This window comes from Protopterus annectens, chromosome 7.part1 (genome assembly GCF_019279795.1).
Source record: "Protopterus annectens isolate FY-2018-M chromosome 7.part1, PAN1.0, whole genome shotgun sequence".
Taxonomy (NCBI): domain Eukaryota; kingdom Metazoa; phylum Chordata; order Ceratodontiformes; family Protopteridae; genus Protopterus; species Protopterus annectens.
Genome location: NC_056740.1, coordinates 73,374,215 through 73,399,812, shown reverse-complemented (window position 1 = coordinate 73,399,812; position 25,598 = coordinate 73,374,215). Strand labels below are relative to the sequence as shown.

At 44.7% G+C, this 25,598-nt stretch overlaps 1 protein-coding gene across 7 annotated transcripts in view; it reads left to right on the top strand.

The window, feature by feature from the left end:
* Positions 1-25,598, top strand: part of TJP1 (tight junction protein 1) — a 2,268,071-nt gene that overhangs the window by 26,620 nt on the left and 2,215,853 nt on the right. For all 7 annotated transcript variants that reach the window (XM_044078564.1, XM_044078565.1, XM_044078562.1 and 4 more), the window contains exon 2: positions 19,737-19,861. In XM_044078564.1, the coding sequence (XP_043934499.1) occupies positions 19,737-19,861 (125 nt within the window). The remainder of the gene's footprint in view (positions 1-19,736; positions 19,862-25,598) is intronic.

Below are 25,598 nucleotides of genomic sequence, written 5' to 3'. Positions count from 1 at the left end.
ATGCCTAAGGTAGTGTCCAGCGTGGCTCTTAACCAAACCATACATTTGCCTACCTTTTATCCAAACCCGCAGTATAAGGGGGGAGAGTCTTCTGCATACTTTGGGACATGCACAGACAGCTACGTTTTTCCTTGGACAAAACTAAAGCCTTCAGAAAGACTGAGCAACTCTTAGTGGCATATGCTGCAGGTTCCCAAGGAAAAGCCATTTCAAAGCCGACTATTTCAAAATGGATAGGCCATTGCATTTGTTTCTGGTATTCACAACATGGCAAATCAGTGCCCAAGGGCATTAGGCCACATTCTACCAGAGCAGCAGCCACTTCAGCAGTCTTCCTCAGAGGAGTACCAACCAAGGATATTTTGGAGGCTGCAACATGGACTTCAGTGCACACTTTTACAAAGCACTACCATTTACCTCTCTACTCTAAATCCAGAGCAGGCTTTGCCACTGCAGTTCTGCAGGGCCTCATAGCTACTCCAAACTCTATTTAGGCCCAGCCACCCAACCTCAGCTTTGGGATTCAACCCAAGTGTTATGACTGCAACAGTGTACCTACCATAAATGTAGATGTTCGAGTGTATTTATTGTTGCAGTCCAGGTTACCCTCCCACCATCCCCCTTTTTCTTTGCTGGGACTTATCTGTACCTCTCTATTCTGTACAACCTATGTGGTGTATTTGCTTGTAGATGAAGGTTATGTTCATGCTTTTTTATGATCTTAATTTTTACAGCCTACCCTTTTGGGGGCACCTGACATCTGGGGCAAGAAAAACTGAAGAAAATGGCATTGGCTGCATCTTTTATACCCCTGGCGCACTGATGTCAGGGAAGAGGCGACATCAACTAATGCCGGACCAGGACTTTGGAATTCACGCCGACTGCCACAAGGAATACACTCTAACATCTACATTTATGGCAGGTACAGAACTGTACTTTTTGGTGGTGTTAGGTGTATCCACTTCGGCACCGGAGGTTGTTCTGACATTGTCTGTTCCTGCCGTGGAGCCGACTGTTTCCCCAGGCCAAGAGCCCTCCCTCTGTTCTGTGGTTTCCAGTTCAGCACTTAATTTGGGTATGGTGTTGATCTTGGTTCCAGAAACTTTGACTGTTTTGGGTCCTTCCCTGGCTCTATACCTGGAGGGTGGTCTCTCTGAGAAGGGTGTGACCTTGGTTCTGAGGTGGTCCTTCTCTGTTCCTGGCTCCCACTCCTCTTCATGGGGTACGTATTTTGGGTTATGGAGAGAGCCTGAAGAGTCTGTCCCGGAGGACACTGATTTTGATGAAGGGGGGGGGGTTCCCCACAGTCACCCCCTGAGGTTGTTTCCTTTGGAGACATCCTAGAAATTCTGAAACGGGGGTAACGAAGTCCCAAGACCTATCTTCGTAGGAAACTATGTACTTGCAAGCCTTCACTGGCCAACCATCTACCTCCTGTGTGTCAACACCCGCTGACTACTTTACCAAGCTGATAGGTTTGGAAGACTCCTGAAGGCATAGCCAGAAGACCACCGATAATGGATGAAAGGTTTGCCAGTAGATGCCATGGTGGTGGTGGCTGCCACCAAAAAGGAACTAGCCAGCAATAGTCCTTCTGTTCATCCTCCTAATAGGGAGTCTAGGATGATGGACAGGGTTGGAAAGCGGGTCTGCCCTTCATCGACCTTTGCACTTGGGTCCTTGAACTTTATGGCACACTTTACTAGACTCAAGAGAGACCTGATTAAGGGATTATCAGAAACTGGAGCTTGAGCTGTGTCCAGCAAGGTACAAGATAAGGCCGCCTTGCAGCTAAACTACCTTGGAGTTTATATCAAACTCGTCCATGCGACTCATCGTCCATGTAGCCAAAGGGACGACTAGAGCACCGGGTTCTGGCGTTGCCATTGGGAGACATCCCTGGATGCGTTTGTGAGACTTTACGGAGCCCTTCAGGTCTTCCTTCATCAGTGCTCCATTTGTCAGATCTTTCCTGTTTGGCTGCAAAGTAAAGGACATACTAGCCAGGTGTGAAAAGGATGGTAGGGCCCTGTCTGCATTGGGCATTCATTTTTCCACTTCTCAACAATCCTTCTCCCGGAGTCAGAGGAGTGAGAAAATGTGGATCAAGAAGTCCCAGGGACTTTTCAATGACACCCGGGGCTCAGGCTCCCCTCGAGGCAGAGGGGAGAGCTTAGATGGAAGATGACCCTGAGGCAGAGGTGGCCCGCAAAACCAGGTGTCCAGGGATTCCTTCTCTGGATCGCCCTATCAGCTCTCCTGAAAGGAGGATCGATTGCTTACCTCTGGAAGTAGTCGGGAGAAGACTTTCCCTGCATCTGCCAGCCTGGTGACAACATCCGATTCTTTGTGTAGAAAATCATTGCCAGAGGCTACAGTATGCCTTTCAACATAGTTCCACTTTCTATAAGAAAAATCCTCGATGTCTTTCTATTCCAATGTTGCAGTATTCTACATGTGGGTTTACTCCTCTTGCTTTGCGTACGTCTGGCCAGTATGCAAAAGTTTTCAGTCCATATGTGGTGTTTAGGACATCTGATGTGGCTGTAGGAATGTGAGCCATAAAAGTATTGTCCACACGCACCAGCCCTCAGAACTTCTCAGCTGCCAGTCGTACGACAGGTGTTCCAGTTTTCACTGTTGCATTCAAAAATCAGATAAGTACCCCATTGGGGAACCTCTCAGTCCTGTTATTTAATATATGTATTGCCTGTTGATGTCATCCAGAAAAGGCATGTACAAGTGGTGCTGGCAGATCCCTCATAAGGACGCACACGACCAGTGCCTTTTCTGCTTGGGTCGGTCACACGACCGCAAGGCCTGCTCTGTTTGCCAGGCATTTGTGCCCAAAACCTTGCGTAGTTTGCATGCACTTAACTTGTACCTAGAAAATCAGAAGTTAAAGCAGATTACATTAGGGATGGAGGCTTCATCTGATGTATTTTCGGAACTGCTGGAAAAGAAGGCTAAGATCATACAGCCCACCACTACCGCTGCACCTCTTCCTCCCAGTCCTGTATCTGTGGCCACCATCTGCCTGGTAGAGGAGTCTGGTTCCGCCATTTCGGATATAGCAGGTACCTCCCACAGAGGCCGCACAATCCTGGGTGGACGACATATCTGTAGAGGCTTTACCGATTTCTGTCTGTGATGCCGGGGGGGGAGGGGGCAGCAGTTTCCATGGGTTCCTCTGATCCCTCCAGTCCTTTGCTGTTTACAGAATCTAGACCTTCTCCCCTTCAGGTGCCAGGTAGGCCCCTTAAGAAGAAAAAAAGGAGAATCTCTCTTCCCCTTCCGAAAGCATGCCTGACTGACAGGCTTTCAGTCAAAATGTATTCAATGCCTTTATGGCCCTATGGCCGCCTTCTGCAGGGAGTGCTAGCATCCCTCCTCTACTGTTGAGCCCTAGGCCTCAACCCACAGACCCTACTATTGGGGAAGAGGAAGAGCTAACTGATTCTTTCTCTGAAGAGTCTCTATCGTATTCATCCAGAATGTCTTCCCCGTGGATCCTCAGAGGAGGAATCTGTTAATCTGGACTCCTCAGCTGAGGATCTAATTTTTTCAGAAACCATCTCTAAGATGAAAGACTATTTCAAGTGGGAATCTTCTGAAATGAATGAGGTCCACAAAAGATGATATGACCTCTTTCAGATGGATTCCCCAAGCCCGTCTGCCATACCTCCAGTCTTGCCTGCCTTCCTGGATGCTTTCTCCTCGGCATCCTTAAACCCAGACTTTCAACCTCCTGTCCCTTGCAGGCCGGATAGACTTTATAAAGTTCCTGACACTGCCAAGCACCTCCTTAAGTGCTCTCCTGTAGAGCCAGCTACTATCTCCATCTCTACAGACAAGGCTTCTAAGCTCTTACCCATGACCAGCATACTCCCTGCTGACAAAGACAGCAAAACTATGGAACGTCTGGGTAAGAAAATTTACACCTCTACAACTTGTCTTTTAGAGCCACAAATTACCAAACTCGCATGGCTAAGTACGCTTTATCCCTCCTGGAAAAAAAACACCAAGGAATTGGCAGATATTCCAGACTGTGCTGCCAAAGTTTCACTGACGTCCTTTCTGGCCTTTACCTCCCAGGTTACCAGGCACTCAGTCAAGTGCAGTTATGATGCTGCAGAAGCCTCAGCTAGGTCTGCAGTATCAACTTCTGCATTAAGGAGATATTCATCGTTACGCTTACAACCACTTCCTGGGGACTTTAGGTCAAAGCTTATTGATGCCCCCCTGGACAATACAGCATTGTTTGGAGCTAAAGTGGGTGACCTCTAAGTCTTTTCAGCAGAAAGGGAAATAAATGCAGGACCTAAAACACTTGCTGGTTTCCCCAATACCAAAGTGTCAAAGAAACTACCCAGCAAGAACTCTGTTCATAAGAAAGCACTGCCATCCTGCTGCTTCTGCAAGGCATAGAAACCCTACAAGGAAACAATCCCCTCCAGCTAGAGCGTCTCCCTCCTCTAGCCAGAGGCCACCCTTTCAAGATAGGATAAGTAGCATTTGACTGCCTGCCAACTTTGCCTCCTCCACCCCCTCCCTGTCTACCTTTGTCAGTCCGTCTCTCTCACTGGCTCCCTGTGTGGACTCGTATCACATCAGACAAATGGGTCCTGAAAATCCTTCAGAAAATTTATTTCATGTCCTGGCTCAACCCACCAAAAGGAAAAGGCATCCTACTTCCTCCTTCACTACAACTGCACCTCCTGCAGCCTGGATTGCAAGCTCTGCTGGCTCAGGGCACCATCGAACCAGTGCCTACAGTAGGAAAAGGAAGAGGTTTCTACTCCAGAATTTTTCTCGTCCCCAGAAAGGGTGCAGACCTTGGAGGCCCATTTTAGACCTGCCCCATCTCAGTCTATTCCTACAGGTCCCAACCTTCAGGATGTTGAATCTTCCAACCCTCTTCTCCCTCCTCCTCCCCAAGGGTTCATGGCTACCCTAGATATAATGGATGCTTACCTTCATATCTCCAGAAGAGCCACATAAGGGAATACTTGAGGTTCTTGGTGGGCCATTCTCACTTTAATTTCTCTGCCTTGCCCTTTGGGCTTTCTGCTGCACCCAGGGTTTTCACCAAATTCTGGGCCCCAGTCACTGCTTATTGCATGACAAAGGGAATACACATATTCCCTTACCTGGATGACCTGCTAATTTAGGCAGGCAACAGAGACCCTCTTCCTTCACATTCATTTTGTAGTGTCCCTCTTAGTCTCTGGAATTCCAGATAAATTCCCCAGAATCCCACCTGGAGCCTACTCGACATTGTCTTCCTCGGTTGCAGAATTTGCAGACCTCATGAAAGCCTTCCTCTCTCTTAAAAGGTGGAATCCTTGACAGGGCATCTGTGGCTGGTCCTCCAATACAGAATTGACAGCAAGGCAGTAACCCAGACCCCTGGGCTGCATGGCAGCTACTATCCCTATGCTACCACTTGCAAGACTACATATGAGAAAGCTACAATGGTATTTCCTGTCAATCTGGACCCAACACTCCCACCCTCTGGAGTACAGGAGTACCCCTCCTCCACTGCCTCAAAATAGAAATTCAGTGGTGTCTGGCACAAGTGACCTGCAACCCAGGTCTACCCTCCAACTCTCTCCTCTTACCTTCTAACACTCAGACTTGCGAAAGATGGATTTGTATATCCAAACTGGAAGCCACACAGTCTCCAGCCAAGACCGGAATAGCTGGTCAAGGGGCGAAAGTCAACACTTGCACCACACCACATGGAACACGTAGCCCTCCCGAACACACACCAGCACTGCCTTCACATAAAAACACAAACCACACACCCACCTTCGCTGAGGCTGTCAATAAAAATCTACCCAAGCAGCAGAGACCTCCAAGGCAGAAATGCACTCAACCACCACAACACAACACTAATTATAAGACGCACAACTCTCCTAAACAGTGTACCACTCAGCCAAAGCCCCTAGGGCAATACAGCATGCCCAGCACACTAGTCCTAATGTGACTCGATAGTGAGGCACACCGACGTCCCACTCACTAGGCTGAATAAGGAGAAAGTAACAGTCATCAGCCTGTCAGGTGCCAGGAACTCCCACATAACGCACACACTCTGGTCGCTCAACAATGGGTACAAATATGACTGTCATTATACATGTGGGTATGAATGACCTGAGATGTACCTCCCTGGACTACATGAAAAGAGACATGGAGCAGCTATTGGATTATGTAGCCCAGGCGGGTATGACACTAGCCCTGAGCAGCATCCTACCATCACCCAGAGTGATACCACAGTGCAAGCAGAAAGTGATTGATTTCAATAGTTGGCTAAGTTTCTGGGGTCATTCTAAGGGGGATCCCGTATCTGTCTGCCTGGGATGACATGATTGACAGACCTCGATGCTTTGCTAGAGATGGCCTGCATCTGTCACCCCTGGGCTTCCGGATACTGGCCAAGGCTCTTGCCACCCCTATAGTGCCTTTTTTAGGCGCTGTTCCAAAGACCAAATTACCACCATAACAGCTACAAACAAATCCAATCTAAGGGTCATGCTGCTCAATGCTAGAAGTCTAAATCTCAAAATGCACTTGCTCGAAGCACTCCTTAAAAACGGAGAACATCGACATTTGTGCTGTAACAGAGACCTGGTTCAAGACAAGAGAAAGCACCCCTGCTCTTCCAGGCTATAACTCATTCCACACCTTTTGGTCCCAGAACTTAGACCGAAGCTCCAAAGGAGGTGGTGTCTCCATATTCATAAAGGATGCGCATACCTCCAGACTGGTAGCCCAACATAACGCATCAGAGATACTTCATGTGCAGCCAACATTGGATAAGACAGTGATTCAGGTCATATCCTGCTGTAGGTTCCCAACCATGTCCCAAGACTCGCACTCCACGTTTCTAAGCACCCTGGAGAATGTTAGGGTCCAACCTAAGACACACTTACTAGGCGACTTATTCCTCCATTAACTGGGTAAACTACTCGTGTACCAATACACTTGCCTAAAGTTTCCTGGAGTTCATTAATTCCAGTGCCCTGGACCAGCTCGTTCTTGCCCCCACTAGAGGTAGCAACATCCTTGACCTGGTCATTACTAACATGGGTGACCATTGCTCTCCACAAATAGTCAGCTCCTCCCTGGTTAGATCCAACCACAAGCTAATAACTTTGGAAATCCACATCCCTCCCACCCCCCCTGCAGCGGTAACCACCATGAAAAACTTCTCCAAAGCTAACTTTGGGCTCCTAAAAACAGAGGTGGCCAACTTCACGCCACCCAGGCAAATGGAGAATAGTTGCTTGACCGCAGAATCATACACCAATGCACTGTACAAACACTTGCACAAATGTATGGATCTCGCAATACCCAAAAGAACCAAGGCGCTCTCCTCCAAAAAAAGGAAGCCAATCTGGTGGTCCCCTGCCATAAATAAACTCTGAAACAGGAGGAGGAAACTGATGCGGAATAAGGTGAAGTCTCAAGACTGGAAAAACTCCCTTCTCCGCAACAAAATGTTGAGATCCCTCATCAAATCCTCTAAATCTAGCTATGACAACAGAATTGCAGAGATAGTAAAGACAAACACAAGGCCTTCTATAGTTGCGTAAAGAATTTCCACGGCAATACCCAGATTTGCTCTGAGCTACTGCAAAATGGTACCTCCTATACAGAGCCAACAGATATTGCCAGTGTACTGGCCGACAGATTCAGTGACAACTTTACCCCCCCCCCCCCCCCCAAAAAAAAAAAGACCAATCACAATACCAGTAGATTGCCAGGCACCCAGTATTACTGCTGCACAGGTTAAAACAGAACTGTCCAAGTCCAAGAATATAGCTTCTAAGGGACCTGACAATATCTCTAGTTGTGTTCTACATGAACTACAGAGTGAATTGGCACCACACCTGTGTGCCCTGTTCAATCACAGCCTCACCTCAGGCTTTGTCCCTACTGAATGGCGCACTGCTACAGTCTTCCCTCTCCACAAAGGAGGAGTGACTACAGACCCTGGGAACTATCACCCCATTAGCCTGATGAGTCTGATATGCAAAGCTATGGTACGCATCATCATGGCCCTAATAAACAAGGATATAGGGAATCTACAAATCTCTGGATCCCACACAGTTTGGTTTTGTGCAGGGTAGATCATGCCTGCTCAACTTGATCGACGACTTTGTGTCTGTTACCAGATATGTGGATAAAGGCAAGGTGGTTCATACAGCCTACCTTGATCTGGCCAAGGCTTTTGGTACCATTCCCCACTCAGGAATCATAGAAAAACTCTGTAAGCTTGGCATCAACCCCTATATCATAAGGTGGGTTGCAAACTGGCTCACAGATAAGAACCCACAGTGTGAAAGTAACCTGACTCCAAGTCAGACTGCTGACTAGTCACGAGTGGCGTCCCACAGGGTTCGGGCTTGGGTCCTCTCCTGTTTGGTGTCTACTTCTCTGAAGTCTAGGCCAATACGAAGGGACTCTGGCTGACAAAGTTCGCAGATGATTGCAAGTTGGGAGCTATTATTGAATGTTTCTTGCTCAGGATCCTTCAAGTGAAGTCTTAATTTTCTCTGACACCAATTGAAGATGCTTCTTTTGGGGAGACCACCATAAATGTGATGAAACCCTTCAAGAGGGAGTCAAAGCAGATCACCAAACCAGATAGGTTTTACAAAGCTTAAATTCCTGTACAAGAACTGTGTAGCAGACTCTTCTGCAGTATCACTCTTCTGACAAACCTAAATTGCTCCCCATTGCCAGTGCCCTCCCTACAGACATTGACATTAGGGCCATGGGTCAGTAGGGAAAGAAGTTTTTTTTTTTTTTTTTTTACTTCCTCTACTCTGTTTATGCTACTTACTACCATACCCAGATGACCAAGTACCTGGTGTCCATACTCAGTACTTTGAACAAGATGGTGGTGGATTTGCAAGGCTCAGACTCTGAACAACAAATGCTGTCCCTGATCAGTCAGGCTGCTCGGGTATCCTGACACAGTATAAATTGTAGTTATGATGCTGTGGAGGCCTCTTCCAGAGCAGATGCTACCAGCTGTGTCATTCACAGGTGTGCACGGTTGTGCAACTTAACCTATGCCAGAGGATTTCAAAACCAAACTTATTGACTCACTTGGACAGGAATCTTTTGCTCAGCCCATAGGCAGTCAACTTATTTAAAGCCTTATAGGAGTAAGGCAAAACTGTGAAAGACTGCAGACAAATTCTGCTTACTTCTATACCTAAATACCAGAGGAATTACTCAGCCAAGCCCACTATTTTTAGAAGAGACTCTTGACCTCTTCAGAAACACAGGAAGGTGTCCAGAAAGAGATTTCCAGACAAACCTCAGAGGGACTTCAGATATGAGAGGCCTCCTTTTACAGAAATATATCTGTGACTGTCTTCACCTGTCTAAAAGATTAACTCAGTCCATTTCAAGCTGGGAAAACATTATCACAAATCAGTAAGTGCTTTCTATCATAAGGGTTATGCCATGTCTTAGAAAGAACTCCCTTCATTGAACAGTATGCCCCCTCCTCCCCCACAATCCTCTTCAGCTTCTGCCACCCAGTCTCCAGGAACTACAAGCCCAGGGTACAATATAACCCATGCCCCTAAAATTTGTAGGAAGGGGTTTTTATCCAGGCTGTTCCTAGTTCCAAGAAAAGGATGACAGTGGCGACCATACTGGATCTCTTTTTGCTAAACATCTTCCTAAAAGTGCCAACATTCAAAATGCACACCCTACATACATTGCTACCTTTTGTACTTCCACAGGCTTACCTAGCCTCCCTGGATCTAAAGGGATACCTATATACATATTCCCACTTGTCCCACCTGTAGGAGATTCCTTAGGTTTTGTTTTGTTTGATGTCCTTCATGGATGCATCTGCAGTCATAACAAATGGGTTGTCCTGTCGTCAGGCAGCCCTTCGGTCGGCCGGATTCCAAAGTCTGGGTCCGGCTTCGGCTGATGTCGCACTTCACCCGACGTCATCTCTGCTGGTCTTCGGGTATAAAGGCACCAGCCGACGCCATTTTCCTCAGTCTTTCTTGCCGCGTGGCGCCCGAAGCAGAAGCTGTTCGCAAGTGCCGGTCGGTCAGATCCAGAGATTACTACTACCGAATACTACTTCGAAGACTTCTAAAAAGCTAAGTACCCCATTGGGGACTCTTTCTTGCCTCAGCCGATGTCAGAAAAAGTCAATAACTGTTTAACTTGTGGGAAACAAATACCTCATAAAGATTTCCACTCTTACTGTCTGCCTTGCTTAGGCCCAGACCATGACGTAGCAGCCTGTTCGGCCTGTGCTTCCTTCAACCGACGAACGCTTAGGCGTCGGTCGGAGTTTGCTGAACAGTTTTTCGGCTCAGATTTTGCGTACATTATGCCGTCGGATCCTCCGACTACCCAAATTGTTAAAAAACGCAAAGAAAAAGACCGACACTCGCGCTCCGCGGTTTCGGCCGAAACCACGGTTAAGCAAGCCGCGAGTGTCTCGGTTTCGGCCGAAACCGAGAAAACTGGCCAATCTTCAGCCGAATCCATGACTACTACTGAGGCTCCTGCTACCTTACTTGAATCGGCCTCAGAAATTTTGCCTACAACTGTGGTTCCTAGTGATTTATCAGACACCATCCCTTTGGATGTCTCTACCCCAGCACGTGGTGCTGCTAGGCCTCCTGCATCCATGTCCATTAAGGCCTTTGCCAGGGCTAAAGCAGCCAAATCTGCTAAATCAGTGCCTGCTAAGCCCCCCTCACACAGGCCCACTTCTAGTTCACAAATGCTTACTCTGGCAGAAGATTTAATATCCTTAATTAGGGGATCCCAATCTCACCCAGACAGGGCCTCTCAGCCCCCAGAAAAGAGACCTAGAGCAGAGCCCCCCGAGCCAGTGTCCTCTGATGATTCTGCGGATGACTCAGACATTACAGACCAGCCAGAGGCTCCTTTTTCTACTTATGAAGATTCCGATGCTGAAGAATCCATTCCAGCTGCCTCTCCACCAGAGGAATTTTCCTTTGGGGAAACCTTACATGCCATGAGAGAACAATTCCAATGGCAGGGACAAGATTTCTCAGATTCAAGGAAAAGGCTTAGGATTTTTCTGCACTTACCACAACATAGGCCCTTAGCTATACCTCCTGTACTGCCTGTTGTGGATGATGCATTTAATGATGTCTGCACTGCTCCTGATTCTTTACCTCCCGCCCCTGCCAAACCAGATAGATTTTACAGGGTGCCAGACACTCATCACCACCTATATAAGGCCCCACTTGCAGACCCCGAAACTATATCCCAGGGGCCTAAGGCAGTAGCCTCGACCACAGCAAAAAACCCTATTCCTTCTGAAAGGGAATCCAGGTCCTTAGAGAGATGGGGGAAAAAAGTTTACACCTCTGCTACTCTCTCAGCTAGAGCTTTAAACTGTCAGTTTCATATGATCCAATACCAAGAGTTTATGCTTGATCAGTTAACTAAAAAACTGTCCTCTGATGAATCTTTAGATAAGAAATATGTATTAGAAATGGTGAATAGCATCCAACAGGTTAGTAACCATTCCTTAAAATGTGGCTACGATGCACTGGAGGCTTCATTTAGATCAGCCATGACTGGCACAGTGATAAGAAGGCATGCATGGTTGAAAGAACAGGTCTTACCGGATCATGTTAAAGCAAAGCTATTAGATGCTCCTATGGATAAGGCCAGTCTATTTGGTACACCTGCCCAGCAGGTAATGAAGAAAATGGAAGAAAAGGCAAAATCTGTACAAACAGTTAAAGATTTCTTACAGGTTCAGCCCCCAAGGTTTAGCAGGAACTGGCCTGCCAAAAATTGGTCCTTTCCTGACTCCACAAGATCCCAAAGGGGCAGGAATAGACGCTCTAGAGGCAGAAATCAATCCAGAGGAGGTGCCTACAGAGGACGACCGTGGCAAGGCAATAACCGAGGCACAGACACAACCACTGCCACTGCAACAGGACAATCACAGTGACTTGGCTCTGACTCCGCCTACCAGGGAGCAAATAGCAGCACCATTAGGCGGAAAGTTAGCCTTATTTTCGAAATATTGGCACTATATTACAAAAGACAAGTGGATTTTGCAAACCATAGACCAAGGCTACCGGTTCCACTTCCACACCTTACCAGTAAAAAGAGGAATGCCAAACCTGCCTCCAAATCAAAAAAATAGAAGCTCTGCAGCAGATAGCGGAATTAACAAAGATGAGAGCTGTGGAAAGAGTACCAATAACAGAACAGGGCAAAGGATTCTACTCCAGACTCTTCCTAGTGCCAAGAAAAGAGAAAAGTTGGAGACCTATTCTCGACCTGTCCATCTTAAACACATACATCATTGTCCCAAAATTCAAAATGCTGACCCTACAGCAACTTCTTCCCATGCTGGGCAAGGAGTGTTGGCTGGTAACTCTAGATCTCAAGGAGGCATACCTGCACGTCCCCATTCGACCAAATTGCAGAAGATACCTCAGATTTCTTGCAGGATCAGAGCATTATCAATTCTCAGCATTGCCCTTTGCTTATCTACTGCCCAGAGTATTCACAAAATGCCTGGCATCAGTAATCGCTCACTGCAGACTACAGGGAATCCAAATTTATCCATACCTGGACGACTGCCTGTTACAAGCGGACAACAAAAGCAAGCTGACAACAGATTTACAAAGGGTCATTTACTTGCTACAAGCCCTGGGATACACAGTCAATTTACAAAAGTCAAGGCTGATACCATCCCAAACAAGAACATTCTTGGGCGCAGAATTGCACACAGTAAAACAAATGGCATTCCTAACTGCAGAAAAACAAAAAGAGCTCCCTCTTTACTTCTTGGCATTAACAAAGCAGAACAAACTAACAGCAAGAAAAGTTCTGCAGGCCTTGGGCTTCATGGCATCATGCATAATCTTGGTCCCACATGCCAGACTGCATACGAGAAAGCTACAGTGGTACCTAAAGAATTTATGGTCTCAGCACAGGCACAGCTTAGAAACAGAAATACCACTAATCCCATGCCTAAAACAGGAATTCCTATGGTGGGCTCAAGCATGCCAGTCAAACCCAGGCTTACCCTTCCACAACTTTCGAGCAAGCCAAACCATCACAACGGACGCCTCAGACCTAGGATGGGGGGCGCACATGCTGGACAAATGCATACAAGGATTGTGGACTCAAGACCAGCTGCACCTGCACATAAACCAAAAAGAAATGCTGGCAGTAAAACTGGCAATCCAAAAATTCAGACCATTCCTCAAAGAAGGCCATTTGATGATAAGGACAGACAACACCACAGTCATGTGGTACATCAACAAACATGGAGGCACTCATTCATACCCCCTATGCAGAATGACTTTGGACCTTTGGAATCTGGCTCTCAGCTACAACATCCAGTTACAGGCAATATTTAAAAGAGAACATCCTAGCAGACATGTTAAGCAGAACCACCTCGGATGCTCACGAATGGATGCTACACCCGGACATCTTCAAGGCCATCACAAAGAAATGGGGAATGCCACAAATAGATCTATTCGCTTCCCCACTCAATCATCAGCTCAAAAAATTCTGCACAAGGACATTCCACCCACTTGCATGGAAGATGGACTCTCTATCCTTCAGCTGGAAAGGCCTGACAGCATATGCATTTCCACCTCTTCCCTTGATGCACAAGGTACTACTGAAAATCAGAGGAACGTCCAAGGATAATCCTGATAGCTCCGAACTGGCCAAGACAACACTGGTACCCATTGCTGAGGAGCATGTCTCGGGAGAAAATGTGGTCAATACCCCTGATGCCTTTGATGTTAACTCAGAACAACTACAACATCATGCATCCAAACCTAAAAACCTTGCAACAGACTGCCTGGAACATCACATAGCACCAACTAACCCAGACCTTTCCCAAAGGGTTAAAGACATTATCCTTGAAGCCCACAGACCTTCAACAAGAAGGAACTATGCAGGAAAATGGAAAAGATTTGTCATTTGGAGTACTGAAAGAGGAAAAGATGTGTCGAACATAGATATTGCTAACATTCTGGAGTACTTGGCAGAGCTTCTACATACAGGCCTGTCCTATTCCTCCATCAAGATACATGCATCAGCTATTTCTGCAGAATACAGCTTTGATCCACCTGTCTTTTCACATCCTCTACTCAGGCAGTTCCTCAGAGGGATCAAGAATGTAAAACCTCCTAGGAAACCACCATTACCAGCATGGGACTTGAACTTTGTGCTAGAAAAGTTGACACTCCCTCCGTTTGAACCAGCAGCAACAGCAGATCTACAACACCTGTCATGGAAAACTGCTTTCCTACTGGCAATTACCTCAGCAAGGAGGGTTTCGGAACTACAGGCCTTAATGGCAGTGCAACCCTTCCTAATCTTCTATCAAGATAGGGTGTCCATGAGAACTAATCCTACATTTATGCCTAAGGTGGTATCCAGAGTGTCTTTAAACCAGGCAATCCACCTACCTACCTTCTTTCCCAATCCACAAAACAGGGGGGAAAGAATGCTGCATACCTTGGATGTACATAGACAGTTACGCTACTACCTGGACAGAACCAAAAGTAACAGAAAAACTGACCAGCTTTTTGTAGCCTATGCAACAGGAAGGGAAGGAAAGGCAATTTCCAAACAGACAATCTCTAAATGGATAGGAAATTGCATAAGATTCTGTTACTCCTACCATGGAAAACCAATTCCACAGAACATAAGACCTCATTCTACAAGGGCTACAGCCACTACCACAGCTTTCTTACGAGGAGTGGCAACCAAGGACATTATTGAGGCGGCTACTTGGACCTCCGTGCATACATTTGCCAAGCATTATAATTTACCTCTATACTCTAGATCCCGAGCAGGGTTTGCCACTGCTGTACTGCAAGGGATCCTAACTACACCATAATTTTTCTTCCTCCTCCCCTAGTTTGGCTATGGTATTCTACCCATTTGTTATGACTGCAGATGCATCCATGAAGGACATAGTACAGTTTTGTACCTACCATAAATGTAGATGTCCGAACTGGATAGCATCTGCAGTCAGGATTACCCTCCCTCCTTCCCCTCTGTGGTACTCCTAGGGTATTTACCCTCCTAATAGCTAGCTGGGGGGGGAGTCTCTTAGTATTTGTTTGTATATATGTACATACATGCTTATTTTTTGTGTTTGCCTTCTACTTTTTTTGGAAACATTGGCATTTATCCAAAATTTAGCCTTCCAAGAGGGCAACTGGCATCTGGGGCAAGAAACACTGAGGAAAATGGCGTCGGCTGATGCCTTTATACCCGAAGACCAGCAGAGATGACGTCGGGTGAAGTGCGACATCAGCCGAAGCCGGACCCAGACTTTGGAATCCGGCCGACCGAAGGGCTGCCTGACGACAGGACAACCCATTTGTTATGACTGCAGATGCTATCCAGTTCGGACATCTACATTTATGGTAGGTACAAAACTGTACTTTTTCCAGGGTAGTGCACTGATCTCCATGGACCTTTTTCAGACTCAGCCCGGGAGCAGTGTCTGGTTAAGTGATTTGCTAAGTCACATAGTTAGGCAATGGAAGATAAGGAATCAAACCTTGCACCACTGGACCACAGAAAACTGCTCATTAACAGCTCCTTAATCTCCTAAGCCAACTTGTACTGGCTCATCTCATTTTCAATTTACTGCTTTGCATTTTGGCCTTTCTGGAGCCCCAAGACTATCCACAAAGTGCCTAGCACCACTAATAGCCTTTAAAACACATGGAATCCAGATTTTTTCCGTACTTAGACAATCTGCTAATCCAGGCTACTTTGCTGCAGATCTTAGTGTACCCGCAAATTCCTCGTACAGCTGGGTTTCACCATCAACTACAAAAAGTCATTCCTTTAGCCCACTCAAGACCTGGTGTTCCTGAGCTGCAGACTTGACACTGAGGTTGCAGGCATACGTTACTCAGGAGAATGTGCAAAGCCTTATGGCTTACTTTATCAGCCTTTTCTCCCTCAATAGATGCTCTGCAAGGAAGCTCTTAAGAGGTCTGGGATTCATGGCAGCAACCATCTCAATGCTCCCTTTAGCCAGGTTGTACATGAGGAAAATTCAGTGATACCTGAAAACAGTATGGTCCCAGTGTTCTTATCCTCTACATGCAGAGATCCATCTGGCTTATCTCAGGAAGGAGTTCTTATGTTGGATAGACCAGGTGAAACTCAACCCAAGGCATCTTGTTAGTCCACAAGCTCCAACTCCAGAGATGTGCACAAATGCTTCAGATGAGGCCTTCAGTGACATGCACAGGTTCTCACAAAATTCAGAGCAGGTGGTAACCCAAGCTGAAAGAGAACTCCCAACCTGAAAGAGAGAAAGGCTCTCATCCTAGCACTTCAGGTTTTCTGGCATGTCCGGAAGTCATGGCCTCTGTGACTATTCACAGACAGCATTACAGTCATGTGGGACATAAATAAGCAGGGGGGCACCATATCATACCAGCTTTGCAGACTAGCACAGTGTGCTTGGGACCTGGCCACCAAGAAGAGCATGTCTCTGCTCACCAGATAATCCCATCACAGTACAGTGTTCTAGCAGACTCCTTAAGCAGGTCGGTCAATGACCCTAAACAGACAAGTTGTCTTGGACATTTCTACACAGGTGGGGGACACCTCAGGTAGATTTATTTGCCTGAGCGTAATGAACTTGTCCAACTATTTTGCACCAGGATCCCTTGTCCCTTAGCTTAGACATATGCATTCACATTCCATTGGACAGAGAAGCTTTTGTATGCCTTCTCCCTGCCATCTCTAATTCCAAAGGTAGTAATAAAAATTCAAAAGAAAGATCACAAATCTTGCTGGTGACATCCTTTTGGCCAAGACAACTTTGGTTCCCTCTTCCATCTAACCAAGGACAACTACTGCAAATTAACACACAAAGTGGACCTCATTACACAACAGAAGGCTTCACTACTTCATCAATGCCTGTCATCCCTAAACCTAAGCCTGTGCATGTTAAGGTTCTGATCCCTTTCAGACACCATCTTTAAGAGGGCATATTTCTGGTCCTCAAGGAAGCATGGTAGCCAAGTACTTGGGAAGTCCTATATAACCAAATGGAAGAGGTTTTCTTTCAAGTCTCCTAGCAATAATTGGGATACCACAAAATCATCGGTGCATTTCATTCTGAAGTATTTGTCAGCTCATGGATGCAGGTCTGTCATACTTCTCCATCAAGGTCCATCTTTCATCTATCTCTGCCTAATTTCCTGTCTGCCTAATTTCCTGTCAGTCCACTTATGTCCAGGCCTGAGGTCAAACTGTTCCTAAAGGTTATACTACATGTAAGACTCCCAAGGATGCCTGTGCGCCCTCCTTTTGACCTCAACTTTGTACTGGAAAAGCTCATTCTACCTCCATTGAAACCAGCCACTTCATCAAAGCTCAAATTCTGCATCTGGAAAACCATTTTACTGATGCTTATTTCTGCTAGGAGAGTCTCTGAGCTCCAAGCACTTGTGGTCATTCCACCCTTTCTTTTTTTTTCCTCACATGAATACGATAGCCCTGAGAGTTAACCCCTCTTTCTTGCTTAAAGCAGTGAATGACGTCCATCGACCAGGCCGTAAACCTCCATAATTTATTTCCCAACCCACAGAGCAGGAGAGGAAAAACTCCTGCATTCTTCAGGAGTACACAGCTAAAATTTTACATGGAAAAGACTACATCTATTTGTAAGTTAAGCCATCTGTTTGTTTCATTCCTGGACTCCAAACTGAACCAGAGAGTGTCTGAACAAACCATTGCAGGCTGGATCTCCAAGTCCAACTCCTTTTGTTCTCACCATGGTAAACCCTTGCCCTCCTTTCCCTGAGCTCACTCTACCAGGGCAGTGTCATCTTTAGGGTCCTTCTACAAAGGGGTTGATGCTAGAACTATCTTGGAGGCAGCCATCTGGTCACTTATACACACATTCGTAAACATTACAGAATTTATTCCTTTTCAAGATCCTGGGCTGCCTTCACTAATTCAGTCATCTCAGGCCTCTTGGACGGTTCCTCCTTCCATTAGCCAACCTACCTTCATCACCCTTCAGCTGTGGGAGTCACCCATCTGTTTGGAGTACTGCAATAGTCATCTGTCTTGACATGGTACAGTTGTGTAAGAACTTGCCATAACAGTAGATGTCCTAATATTCATTGTTGCAGTATTCCTTCCCACCCTCATTCCCCTCTATTTAGGATAACCTCTCTTCATCTCTCCCTTTTCTGTTCTATCTGGAAGACCCTAGGACTGAGGGAGCTTCTTTCACTTACTGCTTGGCCCCTCCTAGCTGACCAGTCACTTTCTCAGGGGTCTTCAGGCTGCTGGCTTGGAGATGCTCTGAGGATATAAGCATCTGTATCTGCCCTGCATATGTTGGGTGTACGATCCAGGAAGGTTAAGCTTTGGTACCCAGGCCGAATGTTAGTGTAGAAAACCTCATCTGTTTGGAATAATACAACAGTGATCATTAGGACATTTACTGTTATGGCAAGTTCTTAAACAACTGTATTTTGTTTGCATTCGGCCCCAGGCTGATTCTGTCTCTCTCAGGCTGCTGGAGGGTTTATTGACTATGCATTTTGATTTTTTTCACTGCAGACTCCCTAGATAGCTCTTCTTTTTGAGGGTCCTGTGTTACTGGCCTTCTGTATGTCTTTTTGACTTAGCCTTTTTGACTTGGCCTTCTCAGGGCTTGGCAACATACTCCTAAGCTGATTTTTTGCTTTCACATGTATTCCAAGAATGCACACTTAAAAGTTCCCAGTCTTTGTCCTGGGATTCTTTTTATTCCCCCAATAACCACATTACTTGTGCTCTGGCAAATTAGTATGATGTAAATTGGATCTTGATCCGTGGGCTAAGGTTCTACTAGTCCTGTGCTGTCTTATTTTTGTAAAAGTATTAGTATTACTTTCTTTTTCCTTGTGAGGCATTTGTAGGTCAGATGGCACCAGTTCATATTCTTCTTTTGATGCTGTCCTTCAAAATAACCTTTTCAATGATCCATCCAGCAAGCTATGCTTGAGACTCTGTCCTAAAGGTAGCGGAAGATGAACTAGACCTATCACATATGAAAGTTTTGTATTTACTATAACAATAGATTTGTACAATCAGGTCCAGCTTCCTCTGTAATTTCATCCTTCTATGCCTTGCCTTTCGGTATGGATTTAGAATTTGCTCTAGAGCGTTATTTCCTTCCTTGATGTAGTTTTCTGTGGTATGCCTTCTGAAGATGGGTTCTTCAGCTCCCAGAATTGTGGAACAAGAGGAGGAGTTAGGTGGCCTGATAATGTTTTAAGTGCCTAGCTGTTTGAGTCCTACAAATGGAGGAAGATGGACCTTGGTCCTACACTTCCGTCGTCATGTTAAGTGCATAACTTTCTTTTCATTTGATTGCATCATACAATAAGCTCGTACTACTGGGTACCATGGCGTTTTTGAGAGGTAATTTAGAAAAATTCTTTGATACTAATTTGAAGTTGGGGCCATCATGTATGTGAAAATGTGCGCGTATATAGCTAGATCAAAATGAGTTTCATGTTAAACTTTTATGAATTACAGTAGATGAAAAGGGGAAGAATGGAATATTTTAAAATGAGGGAAAAAATCATACAAAGTATGAAGAGAGAAAATGAGGAAGAAAGCTCTGCTGTGTAGGATGCTTTTGCATTTTATCAGTTTTCGGATTTATTTTTTCTTTTGTTTATCAGGCCCCTGGGTTTGGATTTGGAATTGCAATATCAGGAGGAAAAGATAACCCTCATTTCCAGAGTGGCGAAACATCTATAGTAATTTCGGATGTGTTAAAGGGAGGTCCAGCTGAGGGGCTTTTACAGTAAGTAACTTTATTGTACGATTGTTCCTAAATTATGAAAACCAGTTTGACTTACTAAATTTTATGACGCTTGTGCAAGTTTACACAGAGTAGGATTCTACTGCATGTTTTTTCTGCATCATGTTAGTCTTTGCAGTTGAGATATACTGTTTGAACCATTTGTTCAATCCCAGTGGGTATTCTGCTGAACATTTAAATCTAGCTTGAAATTTTGACAGTCAACAGTGAATGAAATTTCATCCAGTACCTTAGTTGAGAATTTTTGTAATGTTTGACAGAACGGATATGCAAAGTAGTAGAAAGTAAGATGGGAGAAGAGCAGTTTAGACTTAGATCAGGAAGCACCACAACTGACCTGATGTTTGCAGTAAGACAGATAATTGTGAAGAAGCTAGAGATGGGGAAAGAGTCCATATGGGCATTCCTAGAGAAAGCATATGACAGGATCTCAAGAAAGCTGACTTGGGAAGTCCTGCAGTGGTTGGAAGTCCCAAAAACATTGGTGAAATTAGTTCAGACTACGTTTAAGGACCCCTTGACTCCAGTATGAACAGTGTTTGGTCTCATATTGGGGTTTTGAGCGCACTGCTCTTCTACTGGTGAAGGATTATGTTAACAAACAGGTCAGAGGGAACAGATCAGCAAAGTTGCTGTATGTGAACAGTGTGGCATTACAGGCAGACTCTGAGCAGAATTTCATTAAAGGATAGGGTAATGGAATGCAAAACTGAAGGCACATGGGATGAAACTAATTACAGATAAAACAGTGGTAATGGCAGTAAATTGGGGAACTCAGAAGAAGCTGATAACTGAGATAGAAAGGAAGATAGTGAAACAGGTTAATAGCTTCAAGTACCTTCAAGAGAAGGAAAGTCTGAATGAAGAGGTCAAAGCTAGAATCAGAGGGGCTGCAGCCAACTTGGCATAGTGTCATATGTAATATATGACAGAAGAAAGCCAAAGAAGCTGAAAGGTAAGGTGTACAAAACAGTCATGCGATCAGTACTGCTGTATGGTACAGAAACCTGGATAATAAAAGCCGAGCATATGAGAAAGCTAGAGGTGATGGAAATTAAGTGCTTGAGAAGGGTAGTAGGTTGCACACTGTGAGGTAACTGAAGAAATGGGGATGTTAAGAGCAGAAGCCAAAGTCGCTCCAACTGATAAAAGATCAAAGAGAACAGATACAGTGGTTCAGCCACATGTGCAGAAAAGCAGAAGACAGTCTGGTGAAGAAAATTTGGGACCGACAGGAAGAAGGTAAGAGGAAACGAGGGCATCCAGCAAAGAGGTGTTTAGATTGTGGGAGAACTGCGACAATCCGGCATGAGTGTCAAAAAAGGCATGAGTGTGGCATTGAATCAAGAAAGTTGGCGACAATACAGCACCCTGACCCCATTGAAAGAAAAAATGAGGAAAAGGGGGTAGATGATATGACAGAGGTCATGACTGCAGTATAATTCATTAACTACAGGAATTAGCTGCAGATGAGTGTCTGCTTTCCAGTCTGGCTCGCAGAACTTTTGACTTGATACATGCAGTTTGAATTGCATAAATTAGAATTTTCTGAGCTTCAGGACAACCCCAGGGGGGACTAACAATTGTGCCAGCAGAAGACAAATCCTGCCAAAAAGTTCATCACTTGCAATGTCTGTTTTTGTCTGTTTTTGTCTGGGGAAAGCCACAGGGTCTCCATATTATGCCTCCTTTAGTAAAATGGCGCTACACTGAAGGGTGCCCAAAATTTGACGTCCTGCCTTGAGCACTGGAAGATGGGGATGTTTACTTATAACTTTCCTCTCACTGTGGGAGGAGGAGCTCTGCAGCTCTTCCAAAGAAATCCTGTAGAAAGGAGGAGAGGTTAAGGAAGAGGAGAAAAACAAAAAATAATTAAGGAATACATGTATAGAGGGCGAGGGGGTCATAGTGACTCCATTTGTCTCACAAGGCAGGACCTGAGAGTGCCAGATCTGGAGTGGAGTTGATTTGGTCACCACAGTCCTGCAGCCTGCATGTACTACATCCCTCTGCCTGTACTGACTGCTTTGAAAGCAGTGAGCGAGTACATGTCTTATGTAGCGAACCTCATCTCGAGTGGTATGAGAGATGAGCAGAGCGGATATTGTTTCTAGGTGCCTGTAATAGATGTCAGTTGTACATTGAAGAAAAGGGATAAATGTGTCCAACTCTTAATGTACATTTCTAGTTTTTAAGTGACTGTACCAGATGGTGTGTACTGGAGTGGTAATGTTCATGCTTCTTACTTGAACTGCCCTCTAAGTGATGCAGATCATATTTGCTACACCCCCTCACCATAAATTGTTAGAATGGCAGTCATAACCTTTTTTTTCCCCTCCACTTCATACTTATTTACTGTTAACTTCTTCCCAGTGGCAAGGGGAAACCGTCTTTGGGAATTTTTAGGACCATTGAGATATCTTTTCTAGAGAGAAAAATAAAACTAGGACTAAATATTCTTTTAGAAAATGGTTTGGAGGTTATTCAGAAAAAAGCTTTAGTATTTTTATGTAGTTATTCAAATAATAGTGTTGCACTTGTAGATAACAGAAGAGCCTACAAATATTCCTGTCCCTTTGGCTTCTTGCCTTGATTGTGTGAGGGCAGAGTTTTTTTTTCAGGGAGTGCAAGATATGTTTGAATGCAATTTCTCCCAAATTGCACATCTTTTCAGTCACCCATTTGGTTTCCAGCAAATTTGGCACCGTTGTATTCCTTCACGACATCTCTACACCACACATCAGAGCTCTTCTAGCTGAGAAAATGTAAGGGTGCACAAGTCTGTTATAGTGTTAATGTTTAATATAAGTTTTGCTATGTTTTTTCAGCTTGTACTGTAGCTTAAATGAACATGTTTACACACTTGGCTGTGTTTGTATGTGGGATTGCATTTCTGTCATGCTGATACTTGTATATGCATTCATGGATGGCAACAAGTTAACTGACAGTGTCTCTAGCCATCTTTTGCCACATCTGATGTGCATTGTTTTGTAAGCAAGTACGTTTAGTGGTGGTATAGGGCTGGTTAAGGCTGAGAGATGGTAATCGGCTTTGTTATATAGTTCTCGGTTTGTTTTCTTCAGTCTGCGTTTGCAAAATCTTCATCTCTAGGCAAGTACCTTAATCACATTAGTGCTCCTGGGTTACACCTCGTGGGACTTATTTTTCACTTTATTAGCTAGTTATGTTTATGTGAGAGCCGGACTCGATAACACTTAGCTAAGTGCAGTCTGTGGGCATCGCACCCATCCCCAGATGTGTTTTTGTCCTTTTTAATCACTGTAGCCAAGTGGGTCTACTTCAGATAATCGAAATGTCACAACCCAAAATTTAAATGATTGAGACAAAAACACTGAACTTGCATTTAAACGAACACTCACAGCACCAGTATTTTCACCAGGGAAAGGAGGCAGCCAGCCAGCCAGCATTCGGGAGTTTGACCTTTTGTCCACTGTAGTGCAGTCTCAGAGGTGGTATATTTAGTTAGGGGGGTGTGGGAGGGTGAAACCCCCCAGTTGGGTGGGTTTCATTTGGTTCAGTTTGTTTTTTTGTCCATGCTGGACAACTGCCTCCTTTACCTGGTATAAATGTCAGTGTTGAGAGTGTTTGTTTATATGCAACTTTGTTGTTTTCGTCTTGATCATTTAAAATTTGGGTAGGTGGCATTTTGATTATTTGAAGTAGACCCAGCCAGATACCACCTGATGGCACTTGAATTGACATAAGCATTTTGCTTTATCCATGTGTGTTATTGCATCTCCATTGACTGCTGTCTGCATTTGAGAGTAAATATATGTCATTCTGTAAACATAGAAATACTCCTGGATGACCACAAGAACTAAAAAACTGGAAGATGCAGAAGAACAGAGTGAAATCCACACGGTTAGTGTAATAAAAACTTTTAATCCACACTTTTGTAACCAAACTTCAGAGTAAAATATACATTCTCAACATCACATTTAAAAACAGTTTTGAAATATCTCTGCACCAGTAAACACATCTTTCCACTTGGAGGACCTTTATGATTTTTTGTCATATAGACAATCCAACACTAGGTTCCTCCTTTGGAATTCCTAAAACAACTTGTCCTCCATTTAGACCCATTGTATCCGCCCCAAATTATATTACAGAGGGTATTTCCTTATTGGTGGATTCTAAGTTAAATCCCATTGTACAACAAATGAATTCATACTTGAAAGATTTATGGGACTTTTTAAACAGTATCAGGGAACATACTTTAGTTTCAGCTTTCGATCCCACCACACAAGCTTATTTTCAAACCAACTATATGCCCAGCACTAACAAACATCTTAACATTATACACCCCAAACAGAACTCCAAGGTCTACCCACCAAAATCTAATATCTGTTTATAAACCAAACCGTCCCGCTGGTCAGCTTCTCCTATTCTTTTCCGTCGCCAAAAAATGGAATTCTCTCCCTCCATCTCTAAGAATTTCTGAGAACTCTGAACGCTTCAAACCTATCTGCATTCTTACCTCTCCCAAAAATGGAAATGCAATTGCACTCCACCTACCTAACCCGCTTATTACATAAATACTTTATAACACACAAAGTTTGTTCTTCGTTACACACTATTGATTAACCCTATGTACTGCCTTCATGCTAATGTTACCTCTATACCACTCTCAGTGGAATTAAACCTCTGTATTAATTTAACTCATGCTAATATTCATGAATAAAGAACTCATCCATGCTAATGTTACTTCTATATCATTCTCAGATTGTTTAAACCTCTGTATTAATTTAACGTTGTGCTACTGTTCTCAACCATTAAACATGTAAATATGCTTTACATCCTTCTCCAAGCTGCTGTTAAACTTTTGTTTAGTTTTTAGTATTTTGTATGTAAAATTTGCTTAGTTTGTTTCTGTTTCCACTATGTATTGTACTTCGGGTCTACTTCTTTTGACCTAACTTTCATTTGCCTGACTCCATTTGCCTGACACTTCATTTGCCTGACACTTCATTTGACCGACAAGTATTATTAGCAAGAAAATGGAATATGCCCCTTTCCCCACTGCAGTGCGACCCTGGAGTTAGAATATATAGTTGGGGGGGTGAAGCCCAACACTTCATTTCACATGATATTGTTAACTTTTGATGTAATATTGCTTAGTAACAGAAAAGTAAGTGGGGGGGGTGGCGAAGCCACCCCCCCCCCCCAACTATATATTCTAACTCCAGGGTCGCACTGCAGTGGGGAAGGGGGCATATTCCATTTTCTTCCTAATAATACTTGTCGGGCAAATGAAGTGTCGGGCAAATGAAGTGTCGGGCAAATGAAGTGTCGGGCAAATGAAGTGTCGGGCAAATGAAGTGTCGGGCAAATGAAGTGTCGGGCAAATGAAGTGTCGGGCAAATGAAGTGTCGGGCAAATGAAGTGTCGGGCAAATGAAGTGTCGGGCAAATGAAATTTCAGTCGTTTGGTCTCGGGCAAATGAAGTGTCGGGCAAATGAAATTTCAGTCGTTTGGTCTCGGGCAAATGAAGTGTCGGGCAAATGAAATTTCAGTCGTTTGGTCTCGGGCAAATGAAGTGTCGGGCAAATGAAATTTCAGTCGTTTGGTCTCGGCAAATGAAGTGTCGGGCAAATGAAATTTCAGTCGTTTGGTCTCGGCAAATGAAGTGTCGGGCAAATGAAATTTCAGTCGGTTGGTCTCGGGCAAATGAAGTGTCGGGCAAATGAAATTTCAGTCG